This window comes from Doryrhamphus excisus, chromosome 15 (assembly GCF_030265055.1).
Source record: "Doryrhamphus excisus isolate RoL2022-K1 chromosome 15, RoL_Dexc_1.0, whole genome shotgun sequence".
NCBI classification, from domain to species: domain Eukaryota; kingdom Metazoa; phylum Chordata; class Actinopteri; order Syngnathiformes; family Syngnathidae; genus Doryrhamphus; species Doryrhamphus excisus.
Genome location: NC_080480.1, coordinates 5,717,051 through 5,734,621, shown reverse-complemented (window position 1 = coordinate 5,734,621; position 17,571 = coordinate 5,717,051). Strand labels below are relative to the sequence as shown.

Genomic DNA, 17,571 nt, shown 5'->3' with positions numbered 1-17,571 from the left:
GAAACTAGTGTCCTGCGGGCCACATTTGGCCACGTGTTTTAGACCCCTGCTATAGGCTGACACGGCTTCTTGGGGGGTTGTTGGTTCAGTTCTCTTGTAATTGTTGAACAGATTTATACATTTCAACTCTCATGTTCAACATTTGAAATTTCACTGACTCCTCCCACATTGACACATTTCCCCAACATCAACATTCAGGACATGTCGGTGACGTGAATTGACAATTTCAACATGGCTCCCCCCATCGATGGGAATTCATTTGACATTTAACATGACATGGAAGAACCGGTCCAGCGTGCACCCTATCTCTTGCCACCTCTCCATCCTTGTGAGGATAAGCAGCAAAAAAAATGGATGGATGGATTACATTTAAGATGCTTATTCTGCGCGCTGTAGCACGGCTCAGGAGAAAGTGGTCGTCACCCCACCATGATGGTTGCTGGTTCCTTTCTCAGACGGTGAATAGATTTTGACACATTTCTAGCATTTTCAGCATTCACATTTAATGGTAATGGTAATGGTTTTATTTCATTTGAACATGCATCAGATTACAATTGAATGCATCCCATAATCAGTTCACAGTTCCACATGTCCAAAAGGAGTAGGAAGAAGCAAAGCTTATTAAATCCTACCCCTCCATCTGATACTTTTACAATCAGTAACTGTTACATTTGTTCACGTCCTGCTTTCTTAATATAGTTTAAGTTTTTTTTTTATAAAAAAATTTAATTGTTATTTTTTTGTCATTTTAAATTTAAAAAAATTAACAATTTTTTTAATTGTTATTTTTTTGTCATTTTAATTTTTAAAAATAAAAAAATATTGTTATTTTTTGTCATTTTAATTTTTTAAAATTAAAATTTTTTTTTATTTTTTTTGTCATTTTTTTTGTCATTTTAATTTAAAAAAAATGTTATTGTTGTTTTTTGTCATTTTAATTTTTAAAAATTAAACATTTTTTTAATTGTTATTTTTTGTCACGTACCAAAGTACGAGGTGATATGACCATACAATGACATAATGTGGACCATAGTAAGTGTCAATATAGTGATATATATAGCACATCATGGTTCAAGACTCTTCATCCTTGTATTTGGCAAACATCGTTTAGCAAACATTGTTTGAGTTCCTTACTCAATCCCTTCCATAGTTTTATTCCACATACTGAAATGCTATGGCTTTTTAACATAGTCCTAGCATATATTTAATTATAGTAAATAATCAGTTTTTATTACCGCTGAATAGATATTACTTACCCATGTTATGCCATTGTCTCACTCAGCAGGCCTTTACAGCATACATCATTAGCATTTATTGCAACTCAGCGTGTTAAAAGTGTGACTCAGGCAGACTTTTTGTAGGCTGGTGGGTTTCAGTTTGTTTCCTTGACAAAAATCCGTCCAGTGTGGCGTGTCGAGAGCAAAACAGTAGTAAGTTCCTCTCGGGTTCCTGCATGCCAAATGAGGCATGGCTCAGCATCTCTTGCACACATTTTACCTGCTGGGCTCGGATTTGTCGAGGAAACAGCTTGCATTGCGGATGCCTAATTATTTCTTGGGGGGAAATTAGAAGAGGAAATGAAGGTAAGAGGATAAAATCATCACTTGACCAATGAGCTGCTGCAGATGCTGGTGTGTCACGGATGGCGGGAGGCAGGATAGAATTTGATTAGCCTAGCTAATGAAATCAGTGGGGTGAGTGCGTGGTTGAGACACAGGTTTGCAGAGAAGTGAAACTCTCTTCCGGGTTTGCTACCGGCTCTTCATGTCTCATGTACGATTCTGCATCACCCTGGTTTCACATGGTTGGATCCTCATCCTCATATCGACCCCCTCGGCAGCTCTGGCAAAGCCGTGCTTCCACACCTCCTCTCGCTGCAGGGTTAATGAGATGTGGAGGTGCTTGGTGGTTTCTTCATGTTACCTTCCTCGTACTTCCTTGCTTCTCGAAGTATTAGATACAGCTTCGGAAAAGTCTTCACGGTCTGGGGCTGCACACGTGCTACCGGCACTGGGGAGCTGCGGTTCACCGAGGACAACTGGAAAACATTTTGTTTATAGCGGTGAATTAAATTGGTTAAAGCATGACTTTCTAAATAGGTTTTCTTAACATTATTAGAGCCCTGTAGTCATGAAGTAGCATCCCTATAGTCACATTTATACTCCTATTATTCATTCATTCATCAATTCATTTTCTACCACTTATCCTCGCGAGGGTCGTGGGGGTGCTGGAGCCTATCCCAGCTGTCTTTGGGTGAGAGGCGGGGTACACCCTGGACTGGTCGTTAGCCAATCACAGGGCACATATAGACAAACAACCATTCACACTCATATTCATACCTATGGACAATTTTGAATGGCCAATTAACCTAGCATGTTTTTGGAATGTGGGAGGAAACCGGAGTACCCGGAAAAAAACCACGCATGCACGGGGAGAACATGCTGGAATTGAACCCGGGTCTCCTAGCTGTGAGGCCTGCGTGCTAACCACACTCCTATTATTCATTCATTCGTTCATTTTCTACCGCTTATCCTCACGAGGGTCGCGGGGGTGCTGGAGCCTATCCCAGCTGTCTTCGGACGAGAGGCGCGGTACACCCTGGACTGGTGGCCAGCCAATCACAGCGCACATATAGACAAACAACCATTCACACTCACTGAGCTGGAGCTACGCCATACTAGCTTATTCCAGAGAGAGAGAGAGTGAGAGGAGAGAACGGAGGTAGAGTTCAGTCATCAGTCTGAAGGTCAATATCAAGTGACAGCCAATGAAGCAGAATTACTCAGTGATTCACAGAAAACTTTACAAGCTGCACGCTGGCTTTATGAACCCACCTCGCTCACTCTGCAACGCTTTTGGTTTTTTTTTTCCCTGGACTCTTAGGTTGAACTTGCCAAAATAAACATACGCACATGCCTCATTGGCCTGGCGGAAACCATAGCTAGGTGATAGACCTGGGGAGGCACAGGTGTTCAAATATTTGGCCCTGGCCTCAAGCGTCTCCAATGCTTACTCTCTTGTGGTAGGTATGAATCTCACACGTATTAAATGTCAGATATGATACATTATTACTGTATAAGAGCATCCACAACATCTCATTAGATTAAGGACACCACTGGCTCACAGCTCCCCTAGTGGACACAGAGAGTATTGCATTTGATTGATACATGGATTCTCTAAATCAGGGGTCAGCAACCCGCGGCTCCAGAGCCGCATGTGGCTCTCCAGCCTCTTTGTTGCGGCTCCCTTTGCAATGCTTGAATATTTTTTAGCACCCGTGTGGTGAAAATGCACGTCTTTGTTATGAGTTTACAAAAATCCAACTTTGTGTGAGACCATGAATGCATCCTGACTGAGTTCTGACTGGTGACTGAATGAGCAGACAGGATGCTATCCAGTTCTCTCTGACAGGTTAACATGAAGGGAAATGAGTAATACTTTGAGTTATTTGAGTTATTAATTATTATTAATGAGTTATTTGACGATTCTAAAAAATAAATTAGAGCTCATTTAAAAACAAAAGTTTATCTCCAGTACTAGCAAGAGTACTCCAACTCGTCTTTTTTTTCCCCTCCAATGTTGTTTTAAACATACAACGTTTTGCGGCTCCAGGCTATTTTTCTTTAGTGGGCAAGTGGGTGAAATGGCTCTTTTCATAGTAAAGGTTGCCGACCCCTGCTCTAAATCATTCATTCATTTTCTACCACTTATCCTCACAAGGGTTGCGGGGGGTGCTGGAGCCTATCCCAGCTGTCTTCGAGCGACTGGTCGCCAGCCAATCACAGGACACATATAGACAAACAACCATTCACACTCACATTCATACCTATGGACAATTTGGAGTCGCCAATTAACCTAGCATGTTTTTGGAATGTGGGAGGAAACCGGAGTACCATGAGAAAACGGAGGAGAACGTGCAAAGTCCACGCAGAGATGCCCGAGGGTGGGATTGAACTCGGGTCTCCTAGCTGTGAGGTCTGCACGCTAATCACTCGACCACCGTGCAGCCCCTTCTCAAAAACAGTCCATCTCGCAAACCCATTCTCAACTGGTGGGTCAAGTTTTGGACGCGGAGTGGGGGATTGAACATAGACACGACACACCGCTGCAGATACCCGCTGGTTGTGTTGCCAATAGTTAAATATAAGATATATTTCTACTCTGCATGTCATTGAGGGGTGATGGTGGGTCCCGTCGCCAAACCAGTTGAGAACTACTCATTTACCGGTCATCAGGAGCACCAGAGATTTTTTTTTTAAACTGCAATACAATTCTATTAGAAATGTACACATGTATGAAACATGAATTATACATGCTAGGAGTATGTTAAAAAGCCATAGCATTTCAGTATATGGAATCAAACTATGGAATGGATTGAGTAAGACCCTCAATCAATGCACATGATGTGCTATATATATCATCATATTGACAGTTACTGTGGTACCCATTATGTCATAAATGAAAAAAATATATTGAAATAATTTTTAAAAATTTATAAAATGTAAATAAAAATTAAAATAAAACAAAATAAAATTAAAAAAAATTTATTTAAACAAATTAAAATTATATTAGGAAAGCAGAAAGTGAACAAATGTAACAGTTACAGAGTCTTGAACCAGTCATGATGTGCTATATATATCACTATATTGACACTTACTATGGTACCCATTATGTCATTGTATGGTCATATCACCTCGTACTTTGGTACGTGACAAAAAATAACAATTAAAAAAAATTGTTTAATTTTTAAAAAATTAAAATGACAAAAAGGCGGCACGGCGGTCGAGTGGTTAGCGCGCAGACCTCACAGCTAGGAGACCAGGGTTCAATTCCCACCCTCGGCACATCTCTGTGTGGAGTTTGCATGTTCTCCCTGTGCATGCGTGGGTTTTCTCCGGGTACTCCGGTTTCCTCCCACATTCCAAAAACATGCTAGGTTAATTGGCGACTCCAAATTGTCCATAGGTATGAATGTGAGTGTGAATGGTTGTTTGTCTATATGTGCCCTGTGATTGGCTGGCGACCAGTCCAGGGTGTACCCCGCCTCTTGCCCGAAGACAGCTGGGATAGGCTCCAGCACCCCCCGTGACCCTCGTGAGGAAAAAGCGGTAGAAAATGAATGAATGAATGAATGAAAATGACAAAAAATAACAATTAAAAATTTTTTTTTGAATTTATTAAAATAAAAAAAAAAATGTAAACTATATTAAGAAAGCAAGAAGTGAACAAATGTAACAGTTACTGATTGTAAAAGTACCAGATGGAGGGGTAGGATTTAATAAGCTTTGCTTCTTCCCACTCCTTTTGGACATGTGGAACTGTGAACTGATTATGGGATGCATTCAATTGTAATCTGATGCATGTTCAAATGAAATTAAACCATTAACATTACCATGCATTCTGTCAGGATGACTCCAAATCTTGCACCCCAAAATATTCACCCCTCCTTGACCTTTCATTCCCTTATTGCAGCGCCTTGATGTGTAACCCCTTAAGTGCACGTACACCCTTATGGCATATTATTTCTATTTTTACACGTCATTATTGAAAGTGTTTTCATTAGCAGGAAGCAACATCAGCTGTTGTGTGCTTCATAGCCGACATATGGAAGCATACCAAGTGTTTACGAGTGGGCGTAAACGCAATATGAAGTACATACAGAGTACTTCTCCAAACTACACTACATGGCACTGAGCCCAAAATGGCATCAGCGTTTCTGAAAGCTTTGCTCTGATGCAACAACAAATGCAGCTTCTTCCATCCAAGACGAACCTCTGACCTCTTTTTATCTTCTCGCTCATCCTCAGGCCTCAGGACCTACCTGATTTCTGGAAGGAAACTGGAGAAGCACCCTCATTGTAGCTGCTCCCAGCTGACCGTGTCCGCCTCCGAGCATGCCGACGTGAAGTGCTGCTCGCAGAGAGCGCACCCCCCCGATGGAGCGCCTTCAGCCTGCAGTCTCCCCCCAGATGGAAGCAAGGTGACTTAAGGAAGTCTTCTTTGATAGTCGTCTCTTTGCTTTGATGTGGGTGTTGCAGAGGCTTTAATAATATTTATCCGACATTTTTCTCGCCTTGAGGGAGCCTTTCGTTCTTTTGCTTTGGCGCACACCTTCATTCATGCGTTTATGACACTTTCCTAAGGCAGGGGATCAGCCAAATATGCTTTGTTTGTGTTTTATGTCAATGCTATTGCACTATGTCCATGTTATTTATATCCATGTTATTGCACTATTCATAATGCCGCCTACAGTGAACATACTAACTACTTATTTCTAAAATCTAGAACTTAGCTAGTTAATCGTCAAACAGCTAAAATAATGCATAAGACTAAAAATAACCAATTACCTAAAAATGTCATCCAATACTTCTCTACAAGAGAGGAGAAATATGGGAAGAACTACATTTGAAACACTTTTGAAAACACTACGTTAAAAAGCCATAGCATTTCAGTATGTGGAATCGATCTATGGAATGGATTGAGTAAGACCCTCAAACAATGCACAACGATGAGAGAATTCAAGAAACAATACAAGCAGTTGATGTTTGCTAAATACAAGGATGAAGAGTCTTGAACCAGTCATGATGCTATGCTATATATATCACTATATTGACACTTACTATGGTACACATTATGTCATTGGATGGTCATATCACCTCGTACTTTGGTACGTGACAAAAAATAACAATAAAAAAAATATGAAAGCAGGAAGTGAACAAATTAAAATGACAAAAAATAACAATTAAAAATTCATTCATTCATTCATGTTCTACCGCTTTTTCCTCACGAGGGTCGCGGGGGTGCTGGAGCCTATCCCAGCTGTCTTCGGGCAAGAGGCGGGGTACACCCTGGACTGGTCGCCAGCCAATCACAAGGCGCATGTAGACAAACAACCATTCACACTCACATTCATACCTATGGACAATTAGGAGTCGCCAATTAACCTAGCAAGTTTTTGGAATGTGGGAAGAAACCGGAGTACCCGGAGAAAACCCACGCATGCACGGGGAGAAATGCAAACTCCACACAGAGATGGCCTAGGGTGGAATTGAACCCTGCTCTCCTAGCTGTGAGATCGCCGTGCCACAATGAAATTTTTTTTATTTAAAAAAAAAAGAAAACTTAAAACTATATTAAGAAAGCAGGAAGTGAACAAATGTAACAGTTACTGATTGTAAAAGTACCAGATGGAGGGGTAGGATTTAATAAGCTTTGCTTCTTCCTACTCCTTTTGGACATGTGGAACTGTGAACTGATTATGGGATGCATTCAATTGTAATCTGATGCATGTTCAAATGAAATATTTACCATAACTGTAACACGCATGTTGTGCACATACTATACATGTCTCCAAAACAAGTCTGTCAAAAGCTGTGGGTGTCTGGGCATGTGAGTCTTACCTTGCATATGTGGTTTCCTATATGAGGAAGCTGACTATTCTGTTTGGGTTCTATGGTATTGCCTATTGAGAAGATTGTGAAGTTTGTTGAAAAGTCAACCATACTGCATTTCTGAGCTTAGCTACTACGTGTTTGTGTTATTCCCAACTGCTAAGTGTTATGAATATCTTCATATCAAACTAAATCTTCTCCCAACCTCCTCCATTATTAAGCAGGCCCTCCTTGTCTTGTGCAGCTTCACTTTTCAAGAGGATCTTCTTTCTTATTTGCATCCAACGTGCAAAATCTCCCAAATCTTACACTTGCTATTCCCCCCGTGGTGCCTCTTCTGGGCTTTCTGCCACCCCAGGGGGTAGAGGTAAGGATAAGATGGGTGGAGAAGAGCTCAGTCGTGCATGCGGGGGGAGAAAGGGAGTGTTTCTGCTTCACAGCGTTTGATCTTGTGTGGAGCCCGTGCTCAGACACGGATAGAAGTTCCACCTGCGTGGGCGGAACTGTACCAACCTGTCTAATTAACAATTCATCATCTCCTTTCTCTCTCTCTCTCTCTCTCTCTCTTCCCCACGTGTCCCGTCCTGTAGCCGTCGTGTCCATCCTGCAGCGTCATCCTGATATCAGGAGGCGATGAGGTTGAGGAGGAAGGTGACGTGAAGCTGAGCTGCCGTGAAGACCACAGGACCAGCAACGGCAAGGTTAGACATCAACAACATGGTACTGCTCTTCTTTCTGGTTAGTGTGTGTCTTAAAAAATGACAGAAAATGATTATTATTCCATTATATATGTTTTTCCCATTTTTAATGGCATACATGTGTGTATTGTATTATAAATATTCAAAAAGTTATTTTTTAATGATGAAATAGTAATGAAAAATAATGAAATAAGGTCAGTTATTATTTTAAAAAGTTTTAAATTTTTAAGAATTAAAAATATATAATTTTTGTTCATATTTAAAAAGTTAAATACAGTTCCTTTTTAATGGCATTCATATGTGGACTACATTTACGATAATTAAAGACGATTATTATTTATTTTTCAAGATAATTTTCTATGCTTTTATTTTAACATTTTTATTATTATATTGTTATTTGTATTATATTTTTTTAAAAATATATTTTTATCCTTTATGTAAATCATTTTTTTAAATGTTTATGGCTTTATGGCTTTATGTGTGTATATACATAAAGAATTAGAGGTAAATTATTATTATATTATTATTTTATTATTTTATTATTTTATTATTTTATTATTTTATTATTTTATTATTTTATTATTTTATTATTTTATTATTTTATTATTTTATCATTTTATTATTTTATTATTTTATTATTTTATTATATCTTTTTAAAATATATATTTTTATCCTTTATGTAAATCATTTAAAAAAAATGTTTATGGCTATATATACACACACATAAAGAAATAGAGGTAAATTATTATTATTTTATTATTTTATTATTTTATTTTTATTATTATATTATATATATAAAATTTATGTATTTATTTATTTTATTATATATATATATATATATAATTATATTATTATATATATTTATATATATAAATTGTATATAAAAATACAATTTAGAATGCCCCACCACCTTGGATAATGGTCATCATAATAAATTTAAAAAAGCAATAATAATAATAAGAAACAACAATATTAAAGGGAAAAAAAGAAGCAAGATGAGAAGCTCGCTTGACGTCTGGCTGATTTACAGAGCTGCATATCTTCCCAGGACACATCTGGACTCAAGTGTTCCCCGGGGGGGTCTGCCGCTCGCGGCCCCAAGGCTCAGAACGGTCTGCTGAGCCCCCGACTGGAGCCTCTGAACAACAGCCAGACATCTCTGTGCGAGATGCTTCAGGAGAAGGAGAAGAAGACGTGGGCCGGGGGGGCCATGGGCATGGACCACTCTGCCCTCATCCCGCTACGCTCCAAAAACTTCAGAGAGAGAAGCGACGCCCACTTTGTGGACGTGATTAAAGAGGACAGGTGAGACTTGACAGCAGCCAAGGACGGCCCGGAGGGGGGCGGTGGAATAACCGCATGCTGTTATCCTCACTTTTGACAGCCTGATGAAGGACTATTTCTACAGACCGCCCATTAACAAGCTGTGCCTCACCTTCTTGGATAAGAGCCTGGAGTGTTCTTACCAAATCAGCTACCAGGAGGAGGTGTGTACTCTTCTTCTTTTGTCATTCCAGCAAAAGAAGGCATTGTGTGACAGTACTTGTGTCCTTTAACACTCCAAGACTGCGGCAGAGAGATAATCCCTACAGGACACGAAGGCACCTTTTTATGAGGTTATAGTGCCCTCCAGTGGTGGAGCAGGAGAAATGCATTTTCATGCAATTTTCTAATAGGATCCTTCTCTCTTCTGTTGCTCTTGTGCATGCAGGTGGAGGCCCAAGCTCCGGTGCAGACCTTCGCCAGCCCCACGTTTAGTTCTTTCCTGGACATGCTCCTGTGCTCGTCCGTCTTCCTGGCGTTGTCGCTGGCCTGCTTTCTTCGCTCTATCGTCGCCCGACTGAGTCCGCCCACACCGGCTCTGGTTCTGACCGCCGTGGCCGCCTTGCTGGAGGCAATGGCTCTCTTTTTGGCAATACGGTGAGGAACCTGACACCCTGGAAGAAGCTTTTTCTGCAACCTCATTTACTGGTTTTGTTTGTTTTTGAGGGCTGCACAGCAATCGATTGGTTAGCACGCAGACCTCGCAGCTAGGAGACCCGAGTTCAATTCCATCCTCAGCCATCTCTGTGTGGAGTTTGCATGTTCTCCCCATGCATGGGTTTCCTCCCACATTCCAAAAACATGCTAGGTTCATCGACCACTCCAAATTGTCCATAGGTATGAATGTGAGTGTGAATGGTTGTTTGTCAGCTGGGATAGGCTCCAGCATACACATGACCCTTTTGCGATGAAATAGAGAACTAGAGATGAAGATTGGTAACTGTAAATTACCCTGGAGTGTAAAAAAATATAAAAAAAATATATATATGTTTTGCCACTGTCACAGCAACGGCAGCCCCAAAATGTATATATGAACATCCAGCAGCAACACGACATTTTGATGAAACATAGCCTGAGAAGACTGCACAGTGGTCGAATGGTTAGTGTGCCGACCTCACAGCTCGTACAGTAGTACTAGCTAGTAAAGTACACAAGCTGAGTGTACTGTCTGAGTGCACTTCAGCGAGTGTACTGGAGGGTGGATGCTGTGTTTGCTGTTTTTTTTTGTTTTTTGTTTTAATTCCAATGAATAATAGGAGTGTGGTTAGCACGTAGGCCTCACAGCTAGGAGACCCAAGTTTGATTCCACCCTCGACCATCTCCGTGTGGAGTTTGCATGTTCTCCCCGTGCATGCGTGGGTTTTCTCCGGGTACTCCGGTTTCCTCCCACATTCCAAAAACATGCTAGGTTAATTAGCGACTCCAAATTGTCCATAGGTATGAATGTGAATGGTTGTTTGTCTATATGTGCCCTGTGATTGGCTGGCCACCAGTCCAGGGTGTACCCCGCCTCTCGCCCCAAGACAGCTGGGATAGGCTCCAGCACCCCCCACAACCCTTGTGAGGATAAGTGGTAGAAGATGAATGTTTGTTTTTGATAATATTGTGAATAAAGAAAAAAAAAGTATTATTATTATTTATTATTATTATGTAGACATGCTGATGAATTTCTTCCCGTTTTCCTGCAACTCAGTATGGCCTTCCACTTGGACGGCGCCCTGAGCTGCACGCGGACTCTGATGAAAGCCATCTCGGGCTGGATTCCACGTCACCTGATAGGCGCGCTGGTGGTGTCGCTGCCCGCTTTGACCGTCCTCTCCCACGTCACCTGCGATATGCGTGACTGCGTTCAGGTGTGTTGTTGGATTGTTGTTGTTGTTTGTGTTCCAGGAAATGCTCACCATCGATATGTGTTGCCTTCCAGTTCACCATGTTCATCTGCTGCGCTGTCATCATCGCCATCGTTCAGTTCTGCAACTCCTGCCAGCTCCGCTACTGGATGCGTTCAAGTTTGGCAACGTTGGTGGGATTGGCGCTGCTTTCACTGCTCTTCACGTCTCCGTGCAGGTAAAGGAGACGGAAAATGCTGAAATGCTGTGCTGTGCTAACATTTGTAGTACATGCACTACCTTTTGTAGTACATGCAGTATACTGTACATAAATGCTTTTGTTTACGATGCATTGCAATCTAGAGCTTTGATAATAAGCTAATTGTATTTCAATAGTAGAGGTGTACCTAATCTTGTGTCTTTATGTATCTTTTATGTTTTTATGAATAGAGTTGCTGCAAGCCTATTTTTCTGGTAAGTTCTCTTTTCGCTTGTTATTACCATAAAAAGAAGATAAATGGTAAAACTTTTCATATTTAAGCAAATGTGATGTATTTTGAGCCTAAATTAAGCATTTAATGTTCTAAATGAACTCAAATCCATATACTGATTAAGGCTATGTAAGACATGAATGAACTGGAGTCTACTGGCCACTAGGTGTCGCTAGTAACACGCATCTGACTTGTTCACCAACCACAGGTCTTTTTCTATTATTCACCTCAACAGGCACAACAATAATAATAATAATAATAATAATAATTCATTTATTCATTCATTTTCTACCGCTTATCCTCGTGGGGGACGTGGGGAGTGCTGGAGCCTACCCCAGTTGTCTTCGGGGGAGAGGCGGGGTACACCCTGGACTGGTGGCCAGCCAATCACAGGGCACATATCGACAAACAACCATTTACACTAATAATAATAATGGGCGGCACGGCGGTCGAGTGGTTAGCGCGCAGACCTCACAGCTAGGAGACCAGGGTTCAATTCCACCCTCGGCCATCTCTGTGTGGAGTTTGCATGTTCTCCCCGTGCATGCGTGGGTTTTCTCCGGGTACTCTGGTTTCCTCCCACATTCCAAAAACATGCTAGGTTAATTGGCGACTCCAAATTGTCCATAGGTATGAATGTGAGTGTGAATGGTTGTTTGTCTATATGTGCCCTGTGATTGGCTGGCGACCAGTCCAGGGTGTACCCCGCCTCTCACCCGAAGACAGCTGGGATAGGCTCCAGCACCCCCGTGACCCTCGTGAGGAAAAGCAGTAGAAAATGAATGAATGAATGAATAATAATAATAATAATAATAGTCATCATCAACATCATCAAAACACAGCGTCCGACTGTGGCCGTATTCCAGCTAAAACTCAACTCTAAATCCCCACTTCCTGTCCACACCTGGAGGACATTTAGTGAAACACACACCAGCATGAGTCTTATTTACTGTATATCTTAAATGGCCTATTTTGTGATCTAATATATAGTGTAATCTGAGTGGAATGGTGACTATAGGGCTGTTATTTCATGTCTGGAGGTCTCTAACAATGGTAAAAACTAGAGATACACACTATCTTTATTTTCAAATTGATAGTGATAACTTTGTGCTTCTCATGACCAATATGGTACCTTTAACTTTTTACATGTATTTTTTATATTTAAGTGTATTTTAAGTGTAGTATGTGCACACCTGGACTTCAACAAGTGTACTACTACTACTACTACTATCATGAGAGTCACCCGTGGCCTCGGCCTTGGAGGTGCTGATTCATTAGCCGACTAGGATAATAATCTCAGGTCGACGGTGCTCCTGGATGCTGACCACTCATGATACTGCTACAACAGGAGGTTACCTACAGCCGCAGTTGTTGAATTGAATGCCAATGATTTTATGCTCATTAGGAACAGTTTATGATGAGTCACCATTTCTGTAGTCGCTAACTGTTCTCTGTCATATCAGGTCAGACGAGCAGAACAACAACATCAACAACAACAACAGCTCAGTCCTCGTATCCGACAGCCAGACGGAGCAGGACCGTATTCCGCACCCCAAAGACCTGCTGGGCCCAGAAGCCTGCGTGGCCTTTTTCCTGCTCCTCCTCCTCGTCTGGTTCCTCAACCGGGAGTTGGAGGTGAGTTACCGCCTCCATTACCACGGCAACGTGGAGGCCGACCAGCACCGCATCAAGATCCAGAACATGAGGGACCAGGCCGACTGGCTGCTCCGCAACATCATCCCCATCCACGTGGCCGAGCAGCTGAAGGTCACCCAGAGCTACTCCAAGAACCACGACAACGTGGGCGTCATATTCGCCAGCATCGTTAACTTCAGCGAGTTCTACGAGGAAAGCTACGAGGGGGGCAAGGAGTGCTACCGGGTCCTCAACGAGCTCATCGGAGACTTCGACGAACTGTTGCGGAAGCCCGCTTTCGCCAATATCGAAAAGATCAAGACCATTGGTGCCACGTATATGGCGGCGGCGGGGCTCAACGCCCAGCAGTGTGCGGACACCACCCATCCTCACACTCACCTTCGCGCCCTGTTTGAATTCTCCCTGGAGATGATGCACGTGGTGGACGACTTCAACAAGAACATGCTGGGCTTCGGTTTCAAGCTCCGCATCGGATTCAACCACGGGCCGCTCACCGCCGGGGTCATCGGAACCACTAAGCTACTGTACGACATCTGGGGCGACACGGTCAACATCGCAAGCCGCATGGACACCACCGGCGTGGAGTGCCGCGTCCAAGTCAGCGAGGAGAGCTACTGCGTCCTCAGCGGCATGGATTACGAGTTCGACTACCGCGGCACGGTGAATGTCAAAGGAAAAGGTCAGATGAAGACCTTCCTGTATCCCAAATGTGGCGACAGCGGCCCCGTACCTCAGTACCAGCTCTCCGTCTCCCCGGAGATACGAGCGCAAGTGGATGGCAGCATCGGGCGCTCGCCCACCGATGAAATCGCTAGCATGGTTCCCACTACCGGCGCGGCTCCCGTCGGCGCCATGGTGCCGAGCGCCAGCGCCGGCTCCTCCATTAAAACGGGGCTCAGCCACGACAGGGCGCCGAGCGGGGACAGACGGGGTGGCCTTCAGTGTCGTCCTTGTCACGCCAGGCGGTCGGTGTCGCACAGCGGCCTCAGCGGCCTGGAGGCACCGCCTTGCTTCGCCAATAAGAACCAACTCGCCATCTTCTCAGCGGGAAAGCCTCATCAAAACATAACAGCGGCGTCCCAGAAGGACAAACCTGAAAGCGGAAGTGCTTCAAACAGACTTTAAATTTGCCTTCTACCCTTTAAGGCCCACGCAGGCCAGGAGGTGGACCAACCAAAGGCACACGGCCTTCATCATGTCTACCTTTAATCTTTCTTTTCAAGTGCCTTTAGCGTAGAACAACGTCTCCACTTCAGCCTTTTTCAAAAGGGAACTGATTTTGTGGGCAAAACATTTTTCAGCGTTTTGCTTATCTTGGCCTTTCTATGAACAAACAGACCCCACACGCTTCAAGTGCTACATCGCCAGGACGCGTAGGACACGGGGAGGATGGAATAGTCAGAAAAAGCTTTCCAGTCCGTGTTGATTGTGGAAACACTAAAGGGAATGTGTGCACTTTTATTGGAATTTTGCCCATCATCCACAATCCTTATGGAAGACACAAACACACAGAGAAGAGGCGTGGAAATCATAGGTCTACTTCTACTACGTCGCTCGTGGCCTGACAATATGAGTGACTGTGTGGGGAAGCTAGTCGCTATCCAGCTAGTCACGAGCCAGCTGGTCGCTATCAAGCTAGTCACTAGCCAGCGAGTCGCTAGCCAGCGAGTCGCGAGCCAGCGAGTTGCTATCCAGCACGTTGCTATCCAGCTAGTCGCTATCCAGCTAGTCACTAGCCAGCTAGTCACTAGCCAGCTAGTGATGAGCTGGCTAGTGACTGTCACTAGCCAGCTAGTCACTAGCCAGCTAGTCACTATAAAGCTAGTCACGAGCCAGCGAGTCGCTTTCCAGCTAGCCAGCTAGTCGCTATCCAGCTTGTGGATAGCCAGCTAGTCGCTATCCAGCTTGTGGATAGCCAGCTAGTCGCGAGCCAGCGAGTCGCTATCCAGCTAGTCGCGAGCCAGCGAGTCGCTATCCAGCACGTTGCTATCCAGCTAGTCGCTATCCAGCTAGTCGCTAGCCAGCTAGTTGCTATCCAGTTCATCACTAGCGACTAGCTGGATAGCGACTAGCCAGCTAGTCACTAGCGACTAGCTGGATAGCGACTAGCCAGCTAGTCACTAGCGACTAGCTGGATAGCGACTAGCCAGCTAGTCACTAGCGACTAGCTGGATAGCGACTGCCGGCTAGTCACTAGCCAGCTAGCCAGCTAGTCGCTATCCAGCTCATCACTATCCAGCTAGTCGCTATCCAGCTCATCACTAGCCAGCTAGTCACTAGCCAGCTAGTCACTATAAAGCTAGTCACGAGCCAGCTAGTCGCTATCCAGCTAGTCACGAGCCAGCTAGTCGCTATCCAGCTAGTCGCTATCCAGCTAGTGGCTAGCCAGCTAGTCGCTATCCAGCTAGTGGCTAGCCAGCTAGTGGATAGCCAGCTCGTCGCTATCCAGCTCGTCGCTATCCAGCATGTCGCTATTCAGCGAGTCACTATCCAGCGAGTCGCTATCCAGCTAGTAACTATCCAGCTAATCGCTATCCACCTAGTCGCTAGCCAGGTAGTCGCTATCCAGCTCGTCACTATCCAGCTCGTCGCTATCCAGCTAATCACTATCCAGCGAGTCACTAGCCAGGTAGTCGCTATCCACCTAGTCACTATCCACCACATCGCTATCCAGCCAGTCGCTATCCAGCTAGTCACTAGCCAGCTAGTCGCTATCCAGCTAGTTTCTAGCAAGCTAGTCACTATCCAGCTCATCGCTATCCAGCTCATCACTAGCCAGCTAGTGTGGCAAGGTGTCACTACACCAGTAACGTAGTTCTTAGGCATAACAATGTTCATAATAATAATAATAATAACAATGTCGCTGTAGCTTGGTTAAAATGCAATTGACATGGAGTTTTTTTCACTAGGCAAAATAGGTGTGTCCCATTCTGTGTTCACTGTCTCTTTTTTTAGCTGTTTTGATATCTTTATAAAGCACAGAAGAGAGAAAGACGTGTTCCGTGTTTGTGGACGATGGACGCAATTGCCGAAAAAAGTGCACTTTTCCTTTTGTTAAGGAGGCTTGTTGATACGGGAGGCGGAGCTGCATGTGGAGTGTGTGTAGTCGCATGTGTACACGCCGTGGGTGTGTTTATGTCTGTCCAAGCAATATCTGCACCAAGCAGAAACAATGCGGAGTAGTCAAATAACCTGGTGAAGATACTGGATGGTGTTTTTTTTTTTTTTCTTGTGTGTCACCGTAGTAGTGAGGAGCTACTCTCAGAAAAATAGCATGCTTGGAATAGAATGGATAGAATCTACGTGATCAGGAAGTTGATGCTACGTTTAGAGTACTGTTTCAGCTAATAGAAGGTTATTTAGATTGACTAGCGGAATAAAAACAACTGCCGAGGTCGCTAGGGGTGTCATTGTGTGCTAGCTGTGTGATTGTTATTATTGTAACAATATTGTAGTTATTGCAATATTGTAATAATTGCTTCATACTTGTGATGGAGGAAACTGTGATAGCACTGTAAATGCAAAAGTTGTCTACCAAAATGTACTTCAGGAGTGTGGTAAAAGTTTTTTTTTTTTTAATATTTATTGTCTCGGATGTAACTATTTTTAAAGATTATACAAAGTAAAGCTAATTTAACGGATTGTGTGCTCAGAGGCAGTTTATCCAACATTTTTATCCCCAATTAACATAGAAATCACTAGCTAATAAATAAATCAAACGCAATTAGTGTGTTGCTCCAAATATAAGACGACCATGAACACAAGGTGCCTGTTCTTGGAAAACTACAAGAGTGGCACAATATCTCGTCAGATTAAAATATGATTTCTTGGACTGGGATGAGAATAAATAAGCTAATTAATCACACAATAAATGCAAATGAAGTCAATATATTACCATGTGCATGTGTGTAGCCTCCAAACAGAAAGAGGGTTCACTCTGTGCATTGCTTTCTCGTTTGTACCAAAGAACAATCTCATGAACGGAGTGAAACTAGGTGTTGAAAACAGACACACACACAGACAATATCGATATAAAAGTTGTCAAAATCATTTACATTCATTGTGTGATTAATTAATATCACATTTTAATCTTTTTCCTTATAATTGGGTCAATATTCTTTGCATTCCCGTTTAGTAGAAACATTTATATTATTCCGTGACTAATGTTGGTGCCTTTCTCATC

General features: G+C 43.0%; 1 protein-coding gene across 2 annotated transcripts in view; it reads left to right on the top strand.

Moving 5' to 3' along the window:
• LOC131103392 (adenylate cyclase type 9-like) overlaps positions 1-15,247 on the top strand; it is a 48,649-nt gene extending 33,402 nt beyond the window's left edge. For both annotated transcript variants that reach the window (XM_058049657.1, XM_058049658.1), the window contains exons 4-12: positions 5,808-5,980; positions 7,982-8,092; positions 9,138-9,394; positions 9,474-9,576; positions 9,801-10,009; positions 11,106-11,265; positions 11,337-11,479; positions 11,692-11,715; positions 13,196-15,247. In XM_058049657.1, coding sequence (XP_057905640.1) covers positions 5,808-5,980; positions 7,982-8,092; positions 9,138-9,394; positions 9,474-9,576; positions 9,801-10,009; positions 11,106-11,265; positions 11,337-11,479; positions 11,692-11,715; positions 13,196-14,513 — 2,498 coding nt within the window. In that variant the 3' untranslated portion in view covers positions 14,514-15,247. The remainder of the gene's footprint in view (positions 1-5,807; positions 5,981-7,981; positions 8,093-9,137; positions 9,395-9,473; positions 9,577-9,800; positions 10,010-11,105; positions 11,266-11,336; positions 11,480-11,691; positions 11,716-13,195) is intronic.
• Positions 15,248-17,571: the final 2,324 nt, after the last annotated feature.